Below are 17,744 nucleotides of genomic sequence, written 5' to 3'. Positions count from 1 at the left end.
CCAGGCACTCCTTGGAAACTCTATGGGGCAGTTCTACTCACCCTATAGGGTCACTATAAGTTGGAATCGACTCGATGGCAGTGGGTTTTGGGTATATGACCAGGCCTCTCTTCTGAGGTGCCTCTGAGTGGACTTGAACCTCCAACTTTTTGATGAGCAGCTCAGCACCTTAATGGTTTGCACCAACCAGGAATGCTTTTTCTACACTGGCTAAATCTTAGATAAAACCATAAACCCTGGTTTCTTTTTACTTTATGCCTGACATATATAATGACCAACTGTTATACTGGCTACATGGTCCTCATATTATTGTGTAATGTCTGTCTTCTTAGACCCTATCACTCCTTCATTTATTCTGATCTGAAACATCATTTGTACCAATCTTTTTATTGTTTTCTAAATTTTTCTTTAATCAGTCATGAATTCCTTTTCATGGTTGACCTTGAACTCATTGTTTTGGCCATGTTTAGAGGTATGAGATATGTATAAGGGAGAAGGGCTGTATTGTCATTTGGAATCATATTCCAGGTCATTATTTAAACAATCTAAATTGATGGACTTTAAAAAAGGGCATTTTTTGCCATCCTAGCTAACTTCAAGGTTGTTAGGCCAATGAAAGTTTTGAGATAGAAGACTTAGGTTTCCAAAAAGGTTTGAGTTTAAACCTCATAACATGTTAATAGGTTATATAAAATTTCACATTGGTAGTCAACATCTCTGTCCTGACTCATTATTAGGATGCTACTTTCTAGAAAGTTCTATATCTATCTTAATAGTCTTCTAATTGGGTTAATAACGAGCAAAATTTTAGACAAATGAAATGTTCCTTGTATCTACTCCATGATAAAAAAATGAAAATATATAGGTTGTTTTTAACCAAAATGCTTTTTGGTGTTGCTTATATGCTGACAAAAGTATATGTATAATATATTGTCTCTCTCTCTCTATATATATATCCTTTAACATATATATTTAAGAAACAGTGATCCCTCTTTGTTTTTTTAGTATATGATAGAGGTTTTCCATGATGTCACTTTGAAGACTAAGGTGTGCCTGACCCAGGCCATGGTGTTTTCAATCACCTCCTACGCATGTGAAAGCTGGACAATGAATAAGGAAGACATAAGAGGAATTGATGTCTTTGAAATGTGGTGTTGAAGAAGAATATTGAATATAACATGGACTGCCAAAAGAACAAACAAATCTGTTTTGGACGAAGCACAACCAGAATGCTCCTTAGAAGCAAGGATGGTGAGACTACATCTCACATACTTTGGACATGTTGTCAGGAGGGATCAGTCCCTGGAGAAGGACATTAGGCTTGGTAAAGGAGAGGGTCAGCGAAAAAGAGGAAGACCCTCAGTGAGATGGACTGACACAGTGGCTGCAACAATGGACCTAAGCATAGCAATCATAGTGAGGAAGGCACAGGACCAAGCAGTATATCATTCTGTTGTACATAGGGTCGCTATGAGTTGGAACAGACTCAATGGCACCTAACAACAACAACAAAGGTTTTTCATATCCATCACAGCTCCTAGCCTATGTGTAATTAGCAAATTGACTACATAGCACTATGCCTCTCAGTGAAGGCTCTAGATACACTCTTGTATGCATGGATACCGCCACAGGCCTCACATAAGCAGTCCCAGCCTGAGAGCCAATCAGGCTGCCACCATAAAAGGATTAGAAAATCTCTTTGTATTACTCTATTCAACCAATAATAAAATGTACCAGAGGTTCCATTTTTTAAACAATAAGTGGTAATTATTTTCTCATAAACCTTCTACTGAAATTTCCGAAAGAAATAATCTTTTATCCTCCCTGAATAGTTTCAAGTTAAAGGAAAAGAACCAGAGATCATTCAACAGTGATCCCCCCCCCCCAAAAAAAACAAACGTAGTGCTGTTGAGTCAATTCTGACTCATAGTGACCCTAGCACCCAACAATTACAATCAGTTACTGATACTGAAAATATGAGGAACTTACAGAATTGGCTTGTTTCCTAGCTTGGTTTATCAGTTCTTTTATCTCAGAAATGTTTTTCTTCAGGTTATCCTCAAGTTCCTTGATAGGTTTGAGTTTATCTATTAGTCGATCAGCCTCTTGTTCTAAATTTTTCACAGTGGCGTCTGCATCTGCAACTGCATGGAACAAAATCAACACACACACAAGGACATATATTCACAAAGAATTAGAATAGCAGTAGGCTTTACTAAACAATGGAAGGAATTTCATCTAATCCAAAGCAAGGCCACGAATGCTAAAGCAAAGTGATGGCAAATGGGAATATTTTAGCTTGGATTCAAGCAGGGTGGAGGAAATGTTAGAGAAATAGGGGCAACATTTTGGCTTTGTGGTTAAGGTAGAAAATAGAATTGAAACTAGAGAAAATGACGAATTTAATTCAATATTTAATTTCTAGCGTCAGCCAAAAAGCTACCTTTTCTAGAACTTTAGTCATAGAATTAAGAAAATTCTGGAAGAGTCTTTAAAATATCACATAGTCTGTCCAAACCAGAGCTATACATGAATCAGAATTCTTACAAAAAATTGATTTTCTTCCTTTTTCTCATTGTCTTTCTGCCCACGCTTAAATAGAGGAGCTAGCAAAATGTCTTGTGTAAAACATTTCAATGTTGAACAACTCTTACGCTTGGGGCTTATGTTAGACTTTAATGAAATCCTCATGTTGCAGTTCAATTTCATTTTGAAGAACAGTTCATTATTCTTCTCTATGTATGAGGTTGAACCATATCAACCAGCTCTTTTTATAGATCAAAAAAGGTCAAATATTGGCAATTTTAAATGGTTCAACTCTAAAATACTCGAAAGGCTATGACTAATCCACAAATTTCCAGCATGTACTTTTCATAGGAGGGCATATAGCACATGGAAATCCAATTATTCCATCCCAAGGATGCTGGCAGTCTTATCCAAACTACATCAAGCACGTATTGTTCTGCCTTCTGTCATTGTGACTCTGATGAAAAAGTTAAAGCGCTCACAGTTCAAGGCTACATGCCTTGCTAGACCATGACTGACTTATTCTCTGGCTGACATTGAACCATTGAGAACTATCCTCAAGAATGAATCAAATGTGCTCAAAGGAAGTAAATTATTATTTTTAGACAAGGTTTTGAAGTAGGTATTTTGATTTTTTTTTTGAACTCATGCTCATAAATATGTTATATTGTTAGTTGTATTTTAAAAAATATAGGTATATTATTAACTCTAATTAATACAGTGGCTAGATCAAGAACTGAGTATTTTCTTCCTGAAATGCATGCAATCATGGTAAAAAATCTTGATAAAAAATTGTATAGATTTTCAACATAGACACAGTTGCCACTTTGTTTTGTATACTTTTAGCAAATCATTTATCCATTTTCTTCCTTCTTTTAATTATGCAATATTACTGTAATTTTCTACAAACCATTCCAGAATTGGGTAAAAATGATTTCAGTTTAAATTCATAATAAAGATAAAAAGGATTAAGCAAAGACAATTTAGGCTTAAAAAAAAAAAAAATTTTTTTTTTAAGCAAGTAACAAATCCATTTCTTTTAAAGCTCCCATGAGTCTTCAAATGCTTCAAGATGGAATCTGGGTGTCATCATTTTGTCTACCTCCCCCTATGCTTGCATATCTTTTGGAGCAGTTTATTTTAGTTACATAGAAATTATCTTCCTCAATAATACTTAATCTGTGATATTGAGTCTTATGCTTTCTTGTCGGGTAGTTTTTTAAAACTAACTATTTGGCAGTATAGATTTTTTAATCACTTTTGGAGATCATTTTAAATAACAATGTTTTGCTAGAATATTATCCATATCTTTTAGACTTAAAGGTTTATTAGCATAGACCTTATACTCTCTTATAAAGTATTAAATTTCCTCCTTATCTAGTTATATCTTCTTTTGAATTTTGTCTATTTGTACTGATTTTTCTTGATTAAGCCTGTCGATCTCTTATTTTGTTATTTTTATATTCCTAAAGATTCACCTCTTGAGCTTATTTATCAAGGCTATTATTTTCTGTCTTCTAATTCATTAATGTTTTCTTTCATTTAGTCTTTCTTTAGGCAAATTTTATTTTTTCTAACTTATTGAGTTGATTGCCTAAATTGTTTATTTCAGTGCTTATCTAGTAATGCAATTTCTCTCATTTTCCTCTAAGGACAGTTTTGGCCATATTTTTTCTGGTTTTGATATGGTTTATTATTATTATTTTCTATCTATTTTGAATTGACTTGATGGCACTGGGTAGTGGGTTATTTATTTTGAAGTTTTATTTTTTCCATTCAATTGAAAATATGCAATTTTTAAGAGAGGATATTTTTCTATCATAGCAGTTGCATATTTGCTAAGATTTAACTTTATTTTGTTATTCTCCAATTAAAACTCTAAGGAAGAGGTAAATATGAGATTTGGGGGGAGAAGGAGCAACACCATAGACAAGATTGTTTTAGTCCAACAGCAAAGAAGTAGGTAATATGAACTTCAGTGGCTGAGTCTGAGTTATCAGAAATATATAAATTTAGTTAAATCTGTGGGGGAATTAATTGTCCATTTTTATGTGGGTATTATACAGATATTTCACTAATTTTCACAACAAAATTGAAAACATTTTACATCAAAGGCATATACCACCTTCTTTATACAGAAAAATTCAAAGCATTAATACTGTGACACTGGAAAGAATAGCTATATGATATTTAAAGCAATATCAAAACACAGTAACATGCAGAGCTAAAGCTTTTTGCAATAGGCAATTAAGCATAAAAATTACTAAAATGTATGCAAGTAAACATATACATACTGATTTCTGCAGGTAATTTCATATGGAAATAAAACAAAAAGAAATTAGAAAATCAATGAGGAAATGTTTTTATAGATATTATAAACTGGTGACTATGAAAAATGGTACTTTTCACAATAGGTACAAATTACAACTGCACCCAATTTTAAGACAAACAAATGTTATCAAATGAAGGTGTACAAAAATATGTCACTTAGCAACGCACTGCTTAAATTCAAAGAACATTGTTATAATGTTCTAATTCAGAAAACAGATTGAATTTAATTAATATTTACAAATAATTATTTCTCTGGACACAGGGTGGGGTTAAACACATTATGAAAGGCCACTATCAGTTGATAACCAATCAGAAGTTGACTGAAATGATACCTTAAAGCATAAAATAAGTAAAAAAGAGAGTGATATTTACCTTAAAGATTTATTTCCACACTTTCAGGGGTAAAATACTGTGATTTGGCATGCATCAGAACCAGTTATTCTAATGAAATCTTTGACCTATTGGGGAAAGCTCAGAGCTTACATATGGGAAAACAAAAACCCAAACATCCTTCTTCTTCCTTAAAGAAATGTCAAGGAATGAATTCTTCCTATCCCTAGCTCTGACATGCATATTATGTGTCTGCATTCTATCTTGCTCTTGAAGGAGTCATGCAACAGTATTCATCATTTCATAGCTTTCTCAGCATTTAATTTGAGTCTAAGGTGCTGAAATCAGACTCTGCTTCCCAGTCAAACAACATCTGAATTCATAGCTTGTAATGTCAATAGTAATGATATTTTTGTTATTGCACTCTATAAATATTCTGATAACCAGTTAATGTTAGTATATAAAGAGGGCTAGTCTACTGAGAGTGACAAGTACAAAAACATCAAGTGCCTCCTTTGGTGAAAAAATATATCAAGACAATGTTTTATCATTTGTTAGGATGGAAAAAATATACTTAAAAATCCTAATCTTTATGTACTATATTTAAATAATAATTTAAATTATCATTGTATTAAGTTCTCCCATATTTTCTCTGAGTTTATTTTCAATAAATCCTTATTAAATCCCTATGAGTCTATATAATATAATAAAAGATGAAGAAATACTCTTATTTATAAACTAGATAAATGTTATCATTTTTAGTTCCTGGGAATGTTAAATAATAGAAACCTATGTAATAAAATATCAAGACTTAAAAAATTTTAATGCATTTCAAGGTGCTACCCCTTTTAATGAAAGGAGCCCTGGTGGTGCAATGGTTAAGCTCTAGGCTGCTAACCGAAAAGTCAGAGGTTTGAACCTACTAGCTGCTCCACGGTGAAGACCTGGTGATCGGCCCCTATAAAGATTACAGCCTGGAAAACCCTATGGGGCAATTCAACTCTATCATACAGAACTGACTAAACAGCACACAACAACAACAACACCCTTTTAATACCCTGTTCTAATAGGCCTGCTGATGAGTATTCGCCTTAACCTCTATGTGCCATGAAACCTTACAAACTCTGAGGATATATTTTCCCCAAGTACAACTGCATATTGAAGAATTAAAGTGTCTGGCATTCCTATACAAAATATCATGCAGGCCTTAAGGATTTCTAATTTTCCTTAGATGAAACAATACTTGGGTGAAAAATACACTGGTACAAGCTAAGAGACTTGAATTGTAGGGTTGGATCTACAGACACAGTTCCCGAACTCAGTCCATGAAACAAGGACTGAGGGTCTTCTCCAGCATTAGCATTTATGACTCTAGAATGCCTTTTCAGTATCAAGAAATAAATGTCATAGTCAAATTGAAAAAGGTGATCTTACTGTTCTTAGAAGGATCTTTTATCACAGCATTTGTTTTGGCTATGCTGTCCGCTAGTTTATTGTAATTTTTCTTCAGGCCATCGAGGTTCTGGTGGAGGTCTTTAATCTGTGCCAGTACATCTTTTGCTGTGTCATTGGCTTGTCTTGCTTTGTCCTTAACAGCTTGCAGTTTCACGGCTGTATCTGTCAGTAGAACAGCATATGACAAACAAAACAAAGGGTCTGGGGTTAGTGGCTTAATCCATGCTTGTCAAAGCAAGGCTGTGGCTGGCTGACTTCATATACAAAGGGAAAAGGCTGAACTCTGTCTCATTCAGTTATAGGAAATCAAGTAAATTTTTAGCTAGATTTAATTTCCTCAAAGGCCTTTGCTATGAATATCTGACTAGCTCTTAAAAAAGCAAAGTGATTATTCTAAAGGTCCAGTGTATAAGGATATATTGTGATTTGTGGCTAAACATATTAAAGATAGAAATTTACCCATATGAGCCATATAAAAACCAAACCCATGGTCTTGGAGTTGATTCTGACTCATAGCAACCCTATAGGGCAGAGTAGAACTGTCCCATAGGATTTCCAGAGCTGTAATCTTTATGGAAGGAACCCTGGTAGCACAGTGGTTAAGTGCTCAGCTGCTAACCAAAAGGTCAGCAGTTAGAATCCACCAGTTGTTCCTGGAGAAAGAAGTGGCACTCTGCTTCAATAAAGATTACAGCATTGAAAACCCTATGGGGAAGTTCCAATTTGTTCTATAGGATTGCCGTGAGTTGGAATCGACTTGATGGAAAAGGTTTCTTTCTTCTTTTTTTAATCTATATGGAAGAAGACTACTGCATCTTTCTCCCATGGAGTGGCTGGTGGATTCAAACCACCTACCTTTTGGTTAGCAGCCAAGGGCTTGATCACTGTGCCAGCAAGGCTCCTTATGAGCCATATAACTTCATCAAAACTTGGCTTAAGATTTAATCTACACTGCCAGTGGGAGCGGGGGAAGGAGGGAGAAAGTTCTTCAGTTTTAGGGTAAAGAGACTTCGTTGGGTACGTTGGAGCATGCGTACTTCGCATTTGTTTTGAGCATTGGACATTTTCTATGTAGTTCCTTAATGACTACTGAACAGGTGACATGAAAATCCAGATAGTTACTCAGGTTTTTTTTTTTTTTAATTCATATATTAAAAAATATAAAACCCACTTAGATTTTAATATGTCTCGTGTTGTATAAATGTATGTATTTATCTCCTTGATCGTAAACTATATAAATATAGAACATATATTGTATATACAGATGCCTAATGGCACTTTTTTTTTTTTTTAGTATGATGTGGAGCTTGGTGGTTAAGGCCAAAGGCTCTGCAGTCAAACTGCAGGGTTCAAATCTCATTTATGCCATTTTTAACAATGGCCTTGAATATCCTATGTCTCAGTTCCTTACCTGTAAAGTGGGAATAATAGTGCCATTTACCTTGTAGGATTGGTGTGTGGAGTACATACAGTTGATGAAAGCATATTAAGTAAGTACTTAATAAATGTTAGCAACTCTTGTTATTATAACATGCTAGTAAAATTGCAAAATAGTATACCTAAAAGAGTATGTGCTTTCAGGGACTAACACCAAGCAATAACGTCAAGTAATTCTAATTGGTAGAAAGATATCACAGACATAGCTCAGCCATTAATGTTTATGAGAGCTAGAATATTTAATGAATTGAACTTTGCCAGGAGAGATACGCTGAAAGGAAGTTGGCTCTCACCTATTACTGCAGGTACTCTGATAAAGTGGGACTTTGTTGTAGTACATTAACATTTTAGAAAGTAGCGTCTGTGTGGTTATTATTTTTCACTAATACTAGGCTTCATGGGCTGAAATGTAGAAGAACACTGTACTAATAGAATGGCTATATATTCCTTTTTTAAAACCTATTTCTACAGATGCCAGCTAAGATAACTATTAGTTTCCTTGGGCTGCTGTAACAAAGTACCACTAACTGGGAGGTTTATAAGGAAGGAAATTTATTGTCTCACGGCTCTGAGACTAGGATTCTGAATTCAGGGTGCAGACTGGGCCATGCTCTCTCTGAAGGCTTTAGGGGAAGATCCTTCCTCATCCCTCCCAGCTTCTGGTAGCCCCAGACATTCCTTGGCTTGCACCTGTAGCATAATTCCAAGTCATCACATTGACCATCTTCTCTCTGTGCCCCTGTGTTTGTGTCTCTTCTCTTTTATAAGGATCCAGCTCAGATTGGATTAGGACCTACCCTACTCCAGTATGACCTCATATTAACTGATAACATTTTCAAAGACCCTACATCCAAACAAGCTCGTGTTCACATTTGGGGTTAGAACTTCAGTATTTTTTTGGTGGGGAGACACAATTAAATCTATACCAAAAAACCAAACCCATTGCTATTGAGTCCATTCTGACTCATAGCGACCCTATAGGACAGGGTAGAACTGCCCCATAGGGTTTCCAAGGAGCACCTGGTAGATTTGAACTACTGACCTTTTGGTTAGCAGCCATAGCTCTTAACCACTACACCACCAGGGTTTCCAATTAAATCTATAGTAAGTAACAAAGAATAACAGGTAAGTAAGAAACCCGATATCTAATTTCCTGACATCAGTACAAATGTAATGTTAGACAGAATAGTAAAAGTTACAGCATTCTTCAGAAATCCAAGTCAACTGACAATATTTGCAGAACCCTGAATGCTTACCATTTGGAATGGCTGATAACTTTCCCAAAGTGTCATTCAAGGCTTTCAGGAGCTCCCCATTTCTAACACTGGCATTTTCTAACCTGTTTGTCAAGCCATTCAGGTGATCATCATTTTCTGCAAACAGAAAAAAATAAATAAATAAAACAATATATTGAATTTTAATTATCTCTTATGTCTGGATATACAATTTCAGGTCGTTTTCATATAAAGTTAATAAAAAGCAAGAAAATTGATGTAATTTATTTAATTTATTGGTACTTATTTTTTTTATCCATAAAGATACTTCAAATTATAATATAAAATAAGTGCTTATATGATCATTTGACACTCCAACACGTTCAACAATTATGTTTTCTTCTTGGTATCTTATCTTTAACTGAGTTAATTTGATGGTGTCCTGTAGAAATAAAAGCTCAGAAGAAGAAATATTTTCTTGCATTTGTAACGATGCTCCCCTGGACAGCACTTCCACTAATTTCACTTATTTAAAAAAAAATTATTGCCAAAATGGATCATTGGATTAGTTTTTAAAAATCTCAATTAGATACGTTTGTTAAGCAGAATCTCCCAAGTTCAGTAAAAACAATTTATTAAAATTCATTTGAAACAAAGAAAAGTCACAGAAATAGAAAAACAACTTTTAGCACATTTTCTGAAAAAAAACTGTTATTTTTCCTCATAAAAAAACAAATTGCCTTCAAATAGGGTTTATACTAAGGTTTTATTACTTTACCACACTTTTTTTTTTTTTTTTACTACTTTAGCATACTTTCTTCAACACTATGGAGTATTCTTTACTAGAAATAACACATTTTCCAGTTTCTTCTAATTTTTTTTAACATTCCCTCAGTTTTAGGTGAGTTTACATATATATACTTTTTTAATTGAACTTTAGATGAAAGTTTACAGAACAAACTAGTTTCTCATCAAACAGTACATACATTATTGTATGACATTGATTAACAACCCCACAACATGTCAACACTCTCCATTCTCAACCCTGGGTTCCCTATTACCAGCTTTCCTGTTTCCTCTTGCCTTCCAGTCCCTGCCCCAGACTGGTGTTCCCTTTTAGTCTTGTTTTGCTCCATGGGCTTGTTCAATCTTTGGCTGAATGGTGAACCTCAGGATTGACTTCATTACTGAGCTGAAAGGGTGTCAGGGGGCCATACTCTCAGGGTTTCTCCAGTCTCTGTCAGGCTAACAACTCTGGTTTTTCTGAGTTAGAATTTTGTTCTACATTTTCTCCAGCTCTGTCCAGGACCCTCTATTGTGATCTCCGTCAGATCAGTCAGTGGTGGTAGCTGGGCACCATCTAGTTGTACTGCACTCAGTCTGGTACAGGCCATGGTAGATGTGGTCCATTAGTCCTGTGGACTAATCTTTTCCTTGTGTCTTTAGTTTCCTTCATTCTTCCTTGCTCCTGAAGGGGTGACACCAATGGAGTATCCTAGATGGCCTCTTACAGGCTTTTAAGACCCGAGACACTACAGGTAAGTTTATGCTGTAATATTAGCTACAAAGTTTGGAGTTTGACTCTAACAATATAAAGAGTGAAAGTTATGAGATCATTTAGGGGAAAGAAAATAAATATCTGCTGATGTGAGAATGTTAAGTTTAGCAATCTTATTTAGTTATGCATCAAAACTGCAACTTTTGATTGAAATAGAGTTTGAAAGATTGAGATAGAGTTCATCTGTCTTCTTTTTCTTACATCATTTATTAGCGAACAACAGAAATAAAAAAAATAAAAGATATAAAACTCTATTCTTTCCACAACAATTTTTAACTGTTCTAACTGAATAACACAGGCTATTTTTTGAATATATTTTAAATAGCTTATTATGCCATAAGATTTGCCCCCTTGAGATACGCATGCTAATTGTTTTCATTAGCTCCACAGAAATGAAAATATAAATAAAAGGCAGAGCCTCCAAGTAACGAACAGAATTGAGCAAGAAACTTGAAGAGACGGTGCCCTAGATCCTCCTGGACTGGTCAACATTTAGCGATAACAGTGGCCAGCAAGTTACTGTGTGCTGTGTGCCAAGTTTAGGGCTTGTCAGTTTAGGTGGATTATTTTACTTAATCCTTACCACAACATTTATGATGCATATAGTATTAAACCCCACTGCCATCGAGTCAAATCTAACTCATGGTGACCCCATGTGTGTCAGAGTAGAACTGCCCTCCATAGAGTTTTCAGTGGTGGTGCAATGGTTAAGTGCTTGCTGATAACTGAAAGATTGGCACTTTGAACCCATCAGCTACTCCTTGGGAGAAAAGACCTGGTGTCCCGCTCCTGAACAAATTACAGTCTAGGAAGCCCTATGAGGCAGTTCTGCTCTGTCCTATAGGGTCATTATGAGTTGGAATTGACTTGACAGCACACAACAACAACAAAAATCTTATAAAAGTAGATTGCCAGGCTGCCACTGGGTAGATTCAAACTGCCAACATTTGGTTAGTAGCCAAGCACAAATTGTTTGTGCCACTCGGGGACTGTGTATATATTATTGCCACCTCCAATTTACAAATGAGTTAATTGAGGCTTAGAGAATTTAAGTAAGTTTCCCAGGGTTACATGATTAGTAAATGTCAGAGCTGGGATTCAAATCCAGGAGTTTTATTCTAGAGATTATGCCTGATTATATCTTATGCTGGCTAAATTGTTTGCTCTGTGCATATATTACTGCTCGTTTAGTTAAAACAGCTAAAAATAATGTAAGCAACCTGAAATGGGGAAAACTGATATTTTCCATCACTTGCTTGGTACATAGAGTAAGGAGAAGGAGCCCTGATTAATGGCATAGTGGTTAAGCACTCGCCTGCTAACCAAAAGATCGGTGGTTTGAACCCACCAGCTGCTCTGGGGAAGAAAGATGTGGCAGTCTGCTTCTGTAAAGATTACAGCCTTGGAAGCTCTATGGGGCAGTCTACTCTGTCCTGTAGGGTTGCGATGAGTCAGAATTGACTAGGGTCACTATGAGTCAGGATCTACGCAGTGGCAACAGTTTTTTTTTTTAGGATTAAGTAGACCAGGAGAGAATACTGCTCACAGTAGAGCCAGCTCAGCCTTGATTTGATTGTGTGCCCACCCTTTTTTACAGGAGTGCGGCTGCCTTGTTAGGGCAGCTGTGCAGGCCACCAGCAGCTAAAGAATAATCCTTGCCTTTATTGGCTCTGGAAACCCTGATGGTGTAGCGGTTAAGAGCTATGGCTGCTAACCAAAAGGCTGGCAGTTCAAAGCCACCAGGTGCTCCTTGGAAACCGTATGGGGCAGTTCTACTCTGTCCTTTAGGGTTGCTATGAGTCGGAATAGACTCAATGGCATTCGGTTGCGTTTTTATTGGTTCTCATATGGGAAGAATAGGAAAAGGAAAGAAGATAGGAAGATAGGCTGAGGGTTCTTAACTAACGGTGTTCTAGATGTGAAAAAGGGTGCTGAACATATTAATTAACGATCCATCCATTTCATATAAAGGATATTACAAGCAGGCTGATTTAACTGCTGTAGTACTACAGATTAGTAGTAATATATGCACATACTATTGTTTAAAGTATCTGCTTTTAAGTTCCAAGCCAACGACCCAACATTATTGAAAAACAAGGCATAAAATATTCCAGTAAAGTGTGCCTCCAAAAACATCAATATGTCCATTTCAGTCACTATTACTATTTTCAATTCTAGCCCTTTGAAATATACTTTCCGAGTAATTCGATTTTCTCTTCTGTCAATCACAGTTCACTTTTCTTTTAATACTTTCGTTATTTTCACTGTTTATACTAAAATAAAATCTTTGGATAGTTTATCATGAGCTTATTTTCTGAAATAAAACCAGTCTGATTATGACTGTGATATCTATATGAATTCCTTGAGAATACTTACAGTTAAAGGGATGGTCTTTTGATATTAACTTGGAAGTATTCCTCAATTAAGGAAATGGAACTGTGCAAATTTTATTTCTTAGCTTCTTGATTGAATTTGATTTTTTAAATAACGAAGCATTCAAAATGTTCTGGCAAGCAAGATATTCACTTACAGTGAAAAAAATCATTAATTTAAAGGGCATCACTGGATTTATACTATTTCTTGCATTTTGATAGCAAATGCTGGCTGAACAATTATTCAGAAGAAAGACTGATCTGAAGAGAATTTTTAGTGCTGTCCTTCAAGTTCCAAAGCAGTAATTTTGATCCTCTGCTTTCTGTACTAGAATGTCAAAACATATATATTCTGACCTCATTCCTATTCCTACATTTCAGCCATTTGACTCTATTTCCTTCCTAATTTATCCTTTTCCTACACTCTGGTCATTTTTATTTTTTTAAAAAGTAGTTTCTGGAACTTGCCAAGCCCAGTCTAAAAGTTTATAGCTTTGGCGATAGAGTTAGATGAGTAGAAGTTGTGCACAGAGAATTGCAGTTTTTAAAGGAAAGCCTTGAAATGAAACAGCAATGAGAACCTAGAAAAATAATCATACCAAGGTTGGTTTGAAATTAAAAGTCATACGAGACATAGGATATATATAACCATGTGGTCCAGTTTGAGTTAGAACATAATCAAAGAAACAGAATTATTAATAGAAAAAAATCCAAATCAATTCTTGTAAGTTTGGGGGAATAAGTAAAGCCATGTTGTTTTCAATCGCTTCATATGCATGTGAAAGCTGGACCATGAATAAGGAAGACCCAAGGAGAACTGACGTATTTGAATAGCCGTGTTGGGGAAGAATATTGATTATACCACGGACTGCTAAAAGAACAAACAAATCTATCTTGGAAGAAGTGCAACCGGAATGCTCCTTGGTAGCAAAGATGGCAAGAATACGTCTCACACACTTTGGACATGTTATCAGAAGGGATCAGGCTCTGGTGAAGGACATCATGCTTGGTAAAGCAGAGGGTCAGAAAAAAGAGGAAGACCCTCAACGAGATGGATTGACACAGTGGCTGCAACAAGGGCTTAAGCATAACAAGCATCGTGAGGATGGTGCAGGACCAGGCAGGTTTTGCTCTGTTGTGCATAGGGCCACTATGAATTGGAACCAACTCGATGGCACCTAACAACAACGAGTGTCCAATTTATAATTCATACCATCATTTTGTAGGATTCCCTTTCTTATTTATTCAGCTCTCATGCCCAATAGCCATAGCCAAGTCATTTTCTTTTCTGTAAATATCACCCCCAACAAATCTCAACGGTCTCTCTCTCTCTCTCACACACACATAGGCACATACAATCTCTCTGGTTCTGGCTGTCCTTTTCTCGTAGTCTTCTCACTCACTAGAAAACAAATGTCTAGGAATGGATTTGGCAAAGAGAGGGCTCATAAGGTGAGGGAAGGAAGAAAGAGAGTAATAAGTACAGACTGAGCCTTTCTGACTTAAAATAATTTCCTTTTGCCACATACCCCTTAAAACTGTACAAGATAGACATACCCAGAATGCAAAACACTACACAGATTTCTAAGTCACTGCCATTAATAATAAATTTTTGTTTTCCATGTTTCTGACACTCAGATATGAGTTAGGGTTTAGTTAAATGATAGTTGGTAACATTGAACTATGCTACGTAAGTGTGATGGTTAAAATTATGTGTCAACTTGGCTGAGCCATGCTTCTCAGTGTTTATATGTGGTCACTCCCATGACTGAATCTGTTGTGAGCAGCCAATCAATTGAAAGGGAGTTTCCTTGGGGGTGTGGCCTGCATCCAAATACAAGCCGAACTTCTGGCTTCTTCACTCACTCTGGATCCTGAACTGCCTCCTGTTCGTCAGGCCTCTGGCTCTTGGGAGTTGAGCTATCATCCTATCTGCACATCTTGGAATTCGTCTATTTTCACAGCCTGAGAGCGGGAGCCCTGCTTTCTGACCTGCCAATCTTGGGTTCGCCAGCCCCTGCGGCTACGTACATTGAGAGAAGCCTTTATCCTAATAGACTGACTTGGGACGTTTCAGCCTCTACAATTGCATGAGTCGTTTCCTTGACATAAATCTCTCTCTCTCTATATTTATACGCTTTACTGGTTTTGCTTCTCTAGAGAACCCAGCCTAAAACAGTAAGATGTCAAGATCTAAGTCATTTCTTTGATCATTAATAATGTATTTTTTGAAAATAACACGTGCATGCTTTTTTTGCCAACTATGCAATCCCCCCACAGATTATTTTTGTAAGTGTGCTATCTCAATATTTTTTACATGTTGCTGACTTTAATTTATATTTCTGACACACAGGAGCTTCACTTAAGGTAGGTATTGATTTTATATTACTCAAAATTTAAGCAAAAAGTGTTTATCGGTAGTTCAAAAATGATATACAAAATTTAACCTTTGTAATTTCCTGATAAAATATCATCATCATTCCCGTGAATGGAGCAGTGGGACACCCTGTTGAAACCAAAGAGTATGAATGCATGAAGAGCTACAAATTAATAAGTAAGAATCATCCTAGGCTTAAAACTAAAAGAACAAGATGTGTTTATATTTTATTGCTTTCATTAATCTTAAACAGAAACATAATTATGATCAAAAGTAACATTTTTACACTATTTTTATATGCATAAGCAGGAGATTAAATAAAGTGAACAGAAAACAGAATGAAAGAAAATGAACAGAATAATATGATTTACCTGTAATATGGGAGGATGGGTGGATGAGGCTGAAATTTACTTCTGAAAATGTCATGAGACACGTGCGGTACATGCACAGTGGGTTGTGCTAGAAATGTTTAACTTAACTTCATCATTTTCACACATTATATATGTGGGCACATTATTTGCAAAAAAATATGGCAATGTCTTTTTCAAAATTCTAGTCACTAAAAATGTAGTGTGGTGCAATTAAACCAGTATCGGATTTGGAGTTAGATGTGGGTTTAAATGTCATTTCTAACCTGTTTACATGTGTAAATGAAGATAACACCTTTCTTCATGTGGCCGATATGAGAAATAAATCAAACGATGTATGAGAAATACTGATTTTACCATACATAGATACGTAGATACCATTGAGTTGACTATGAATCACAGCAACCTTATTTATGAGTTGTTGTTGCTATTAGGTGCCGTGGAGTCGGTTCCGACTCATAGTGACCCCATACACAACCAAATGAAATCCTGCCTGGTCCTGTGCCATCCTCACAATTGTTGTCATGCTTGAGCCCATTGTTACCGCCACTGTGTCAATCCATCTTGTTGAGGGTCTTCTTCTTTTTCGCTGGCCCTCTACTTTACCAAGCATGATGTTGCTCTCCAGGGACTAGTCCCTCCTGATAACATGTCCAAAGTATGCAAGACAAAGTCTCACCATCCTTGCCTCCAAGGAGCGTTATGGCTGTACTTCCTCCAAGACCTGTTTGTTTGTTCTTCTCACAGTCTGTGGTGCGTTCAATATTCTTGGCCAACACCACAATTCAAAGGCATCAATTCTTCCATCTTCCTTATTCATTGTCCAGCTTTCACATGCATATGAGGCAATTGAAAATACCGTGGCTTGGATCAGGCACACATTAGTTCTCAAATTGACATCTTTGCTTTTTAACACTTTAAAGGGGTCTTTTGCAGCAGATCTGTCCAACGCAATGCTTTGTTTAGTTTCTTGACTGTTGCTTCCATGGGTGCTGACTATAGATTCAAGTATCATTTTACTTCTTATTTATGTACAACAGAAAAAAAAATTGTCCAGTCCTAGGTCATCCTCATGATCACTAACATGTTCAAGTCTACCATTGCAGCCACCGTGCCAATCCATTTCACTCAGGGTCTCCCTTGCCCTTACTGACACTTTACTTCACCAAACAAGATGTCTCCTTCCAGCAATTGGCCCTTCCTGATGTGTCCAAAGCAAGAGAATTGGACAATAAGGTTTCCACTGGCTAATTTTTGGAAGTAGATCACAAGGCCTTTCTTTTCAGTTTGTCTTAATCTGGAAGCTTCATTGAGACTCATCCATCATGGGTGACCCCTGGTATTTGAAATACTGGTGGGATAGCTTCCAGCATCATAGCAACACTCAAGCCACAAACTGGTAGATGGGTAGTAGGGATTAACTATAGGTGCTTAATAAATGGTAATGAATTTATGTTGGTTTCATAACTGCCCTGGTATGCTTTATCAGCTTTAAATAATGTTATTTATGACTTGTTTTCTCCTTTGCCCTGAACCTAAATTTTTAATTTCTCTTTTATATTTTTGAAGAGTTTGGGTTATATGTATACCTACATATATACATACATGCCTCACTTTTCAACTCAATATCATTTTTGTAAATTTTAAGGTTTGAGTCTTCCTGAAAATGTTGAATTTTACTACTCAAGCATCACCTAGTTCAGCTCCTCAAATGAAATTTTTACTTTTCCCTAGTGCAAACAGAGCACAAATAAATGCGTGAGAGAATTTCCAGTT

At 36.1% G+C, this 17,744-nt stretch overlaps 1 protein-coding gene across 1 annotated transcript in view; it reads right to left on the bottom strand.

The window, feature by feature from the left end:
• The window catches only part of LAMA2 (laminin subunit alpha 2), a 559,790-nt gene that overhangs the window by 80,820 nt on the left and 461,226 nt on the right, over window positions 1–17,744 (bottom strand). The window contains exons 42-45 of the mRNA XM_064294826.1: window positions 9,336–9,452; window positions 6,622–6,804; window positions 4,821–4,826; window positions 1,990–2,144 (exon numbers count right to left, since the gene is read on the bottom strand). Of these exons, the coding sequence (XP_064150896.1) occupies window positions 1,990–2,144; window positions 4,821–4,826; window positions 6,622–6,804; window positions 9,336–9,452 (461 nt within the window). The remainder of the gene's footprint in view (window positions 1–1,989; window positions 2,145–4,820; window positions 4,827–6,621; window positions 6,805–9,335; window positions 9,453–17,744) is intronic.

This window comes from Loxodonta africana, chromosome 1 (assembly GCF_030014295.1).
Source record: "Loxodonta africana isolate mLoxAfr1 chromosome 1, mLoxAfr1.hap2, whole genome shotgun sequence".
NCBI lineage: Eukaryota > Metazoa > Chordata > Mammalia > Proboscidea > Elephantidae > Loxodonta > Loxodonta africana.
This window is presented reverse-complemented; position numbering and strand designations above follow the sequence as displayed.